This window comes from Chiloscyllium plagiosum, unplaced genomic scaffold (genome assembly GCF_004010195.1).
Source record: "Chiloscyllium plagiosum isolate BGI_BamShark_2017 unplaced genomic scaffold, ASM401019v2 scaf_35224, whole genome shotgun sequence".
In the NCBI taxonomy this organism is placed as follows: domain Eukaryota; kingdom Metazoa; phylum Chordata; class Chondrichthyes; order Orectolobiformes; family Hemiscylliidae; genus Chiloscyllium; species Chiloscyllium plagiosum.
In genome coordinates, this window is record NW_025197440.1 from 3,954 (window position 1) to 5,130 (window position 1,177).

Below are 1,177 nucleotides of genomic sequence, written 5' to 3' on the forward strand. Positions count from 1 at the left end.
GGTGGATTGGCCGTGCTAAATTGTCCCATAGTGCCCAGGGATGTGCAGGTTAGGGTGGATTGGCTGTGCTAAATTGTCCCATAGTGCCCAGGGATGTGCAGGTTAGGGTGGATTGGCTGTGGGAAATGTAGGTGACAGGGATAGGGTCGGGGGGGTGGGGTGTGGGTGGGATGCTTGTTGGGGGGTTGGTACACACGTGATGGGCCAAATGGCCCACTGCCACACTGTCGGGATTCTGTGATACCCCCTCAGCCTCCGACGCTCTGGGGAAAACAGCCCCGGTCTAGGGGGGGTGGGGTGTGGGTGGGATGCTTGTTGGGGGGTTGGTACACACGTGATGGGCCAAATGGCCCACTGCCACACTGTCGGGATTCTGTGATACCCCCTCAGCCTCCGACGCTCTGGGGAAAACAGCCCCGGTCTATTCAGCCTCTCCCTATCGCTCCAATCCAGGGCAACATCCTTGTAGATCTTTTCTGAACCCTTTCAAGTTTCACCGCATCCTTCCTGCAGCGGGGAGACCAGAATTCAACACAGTATTCCAAAGATGGCCTAACCAACGTCCCGTGGAGCCACAACATGACCTCCCAACTCGTTTACTCAAGGCTCTGACCAATCCAGGCTGGTGAGATGCCCACAGGGGGACTGAAAGGTCTCAGTGTCATCCCCAGGTGCTGAACAAAGCCTGCATCAGCTCTGGTCCTGAGAGGGTAGCTCGGAATTAAGGAGAGGAATTCAGAGGCTGGCGTTCCGGGATAAGCAGGATGGGCACACTCTGTTGGAACTTCGGGGAAAACGTTCCGAGGCAACGGGAGAGCATACATTTCACTCGAAGCAGAGAGAGTGGAGGGGGTTTGGGAGAGGGAGCAGTGGGGAGAGAGCTCCATCTGCGCTGGTGTAATTACCTGTTACTGTCTGTCCATTCACTCGCTCCCTCTCTCTTGTCTTACAGACATTAACGAATGCCGCTTTCGATACTGTCAGCACCGGTGTGTGAACTCCCCGGGCTCCTTCACCTGTCAGTGTGAGCCTGGATTTACGTTGGGTCAGGATAACCACTCCTGTGTTGGTATGTCCAGCACTGTCTCTGCCTCTGGCCATAACTCCTTAAATACAAACCGCTCCCTCTCTCTGCCTGTGTGCTGCGGGCTTTATCTGTGACTCTCCCCCTTTTTCC

At 55.6% G+C, this 1,177-nt stretch overlaps 1 protein-coding gene across 1 annotated transcript in view; it reads left to right on the forward strand.

Annotated features, from left to right (window-relative positions):
- The window catches only part of LOC122545935 (EGF-containing fibulin-like extracellular matrix protein 2), a gene marked incomplete at both ends in the record, with an annotated part of 4,852 nt that extends 3,783 nt beyond the window's left edge, over nucleotides 1-1,069 (forward strand). Inside the window, one exon of the mRNA XM_043684800.1 lies at nucleotides 953-1,069. Coding sequence (XP_043540735.1) covers nucleotides 953-1,069 — 117 coding nt within the window. The remainder of the gene's footprint in view (nucleotides 1-952) is intronic.
- Between the last annotated feature and the right edge of the window lie 108 nt (nucleotides 1,070-1,177).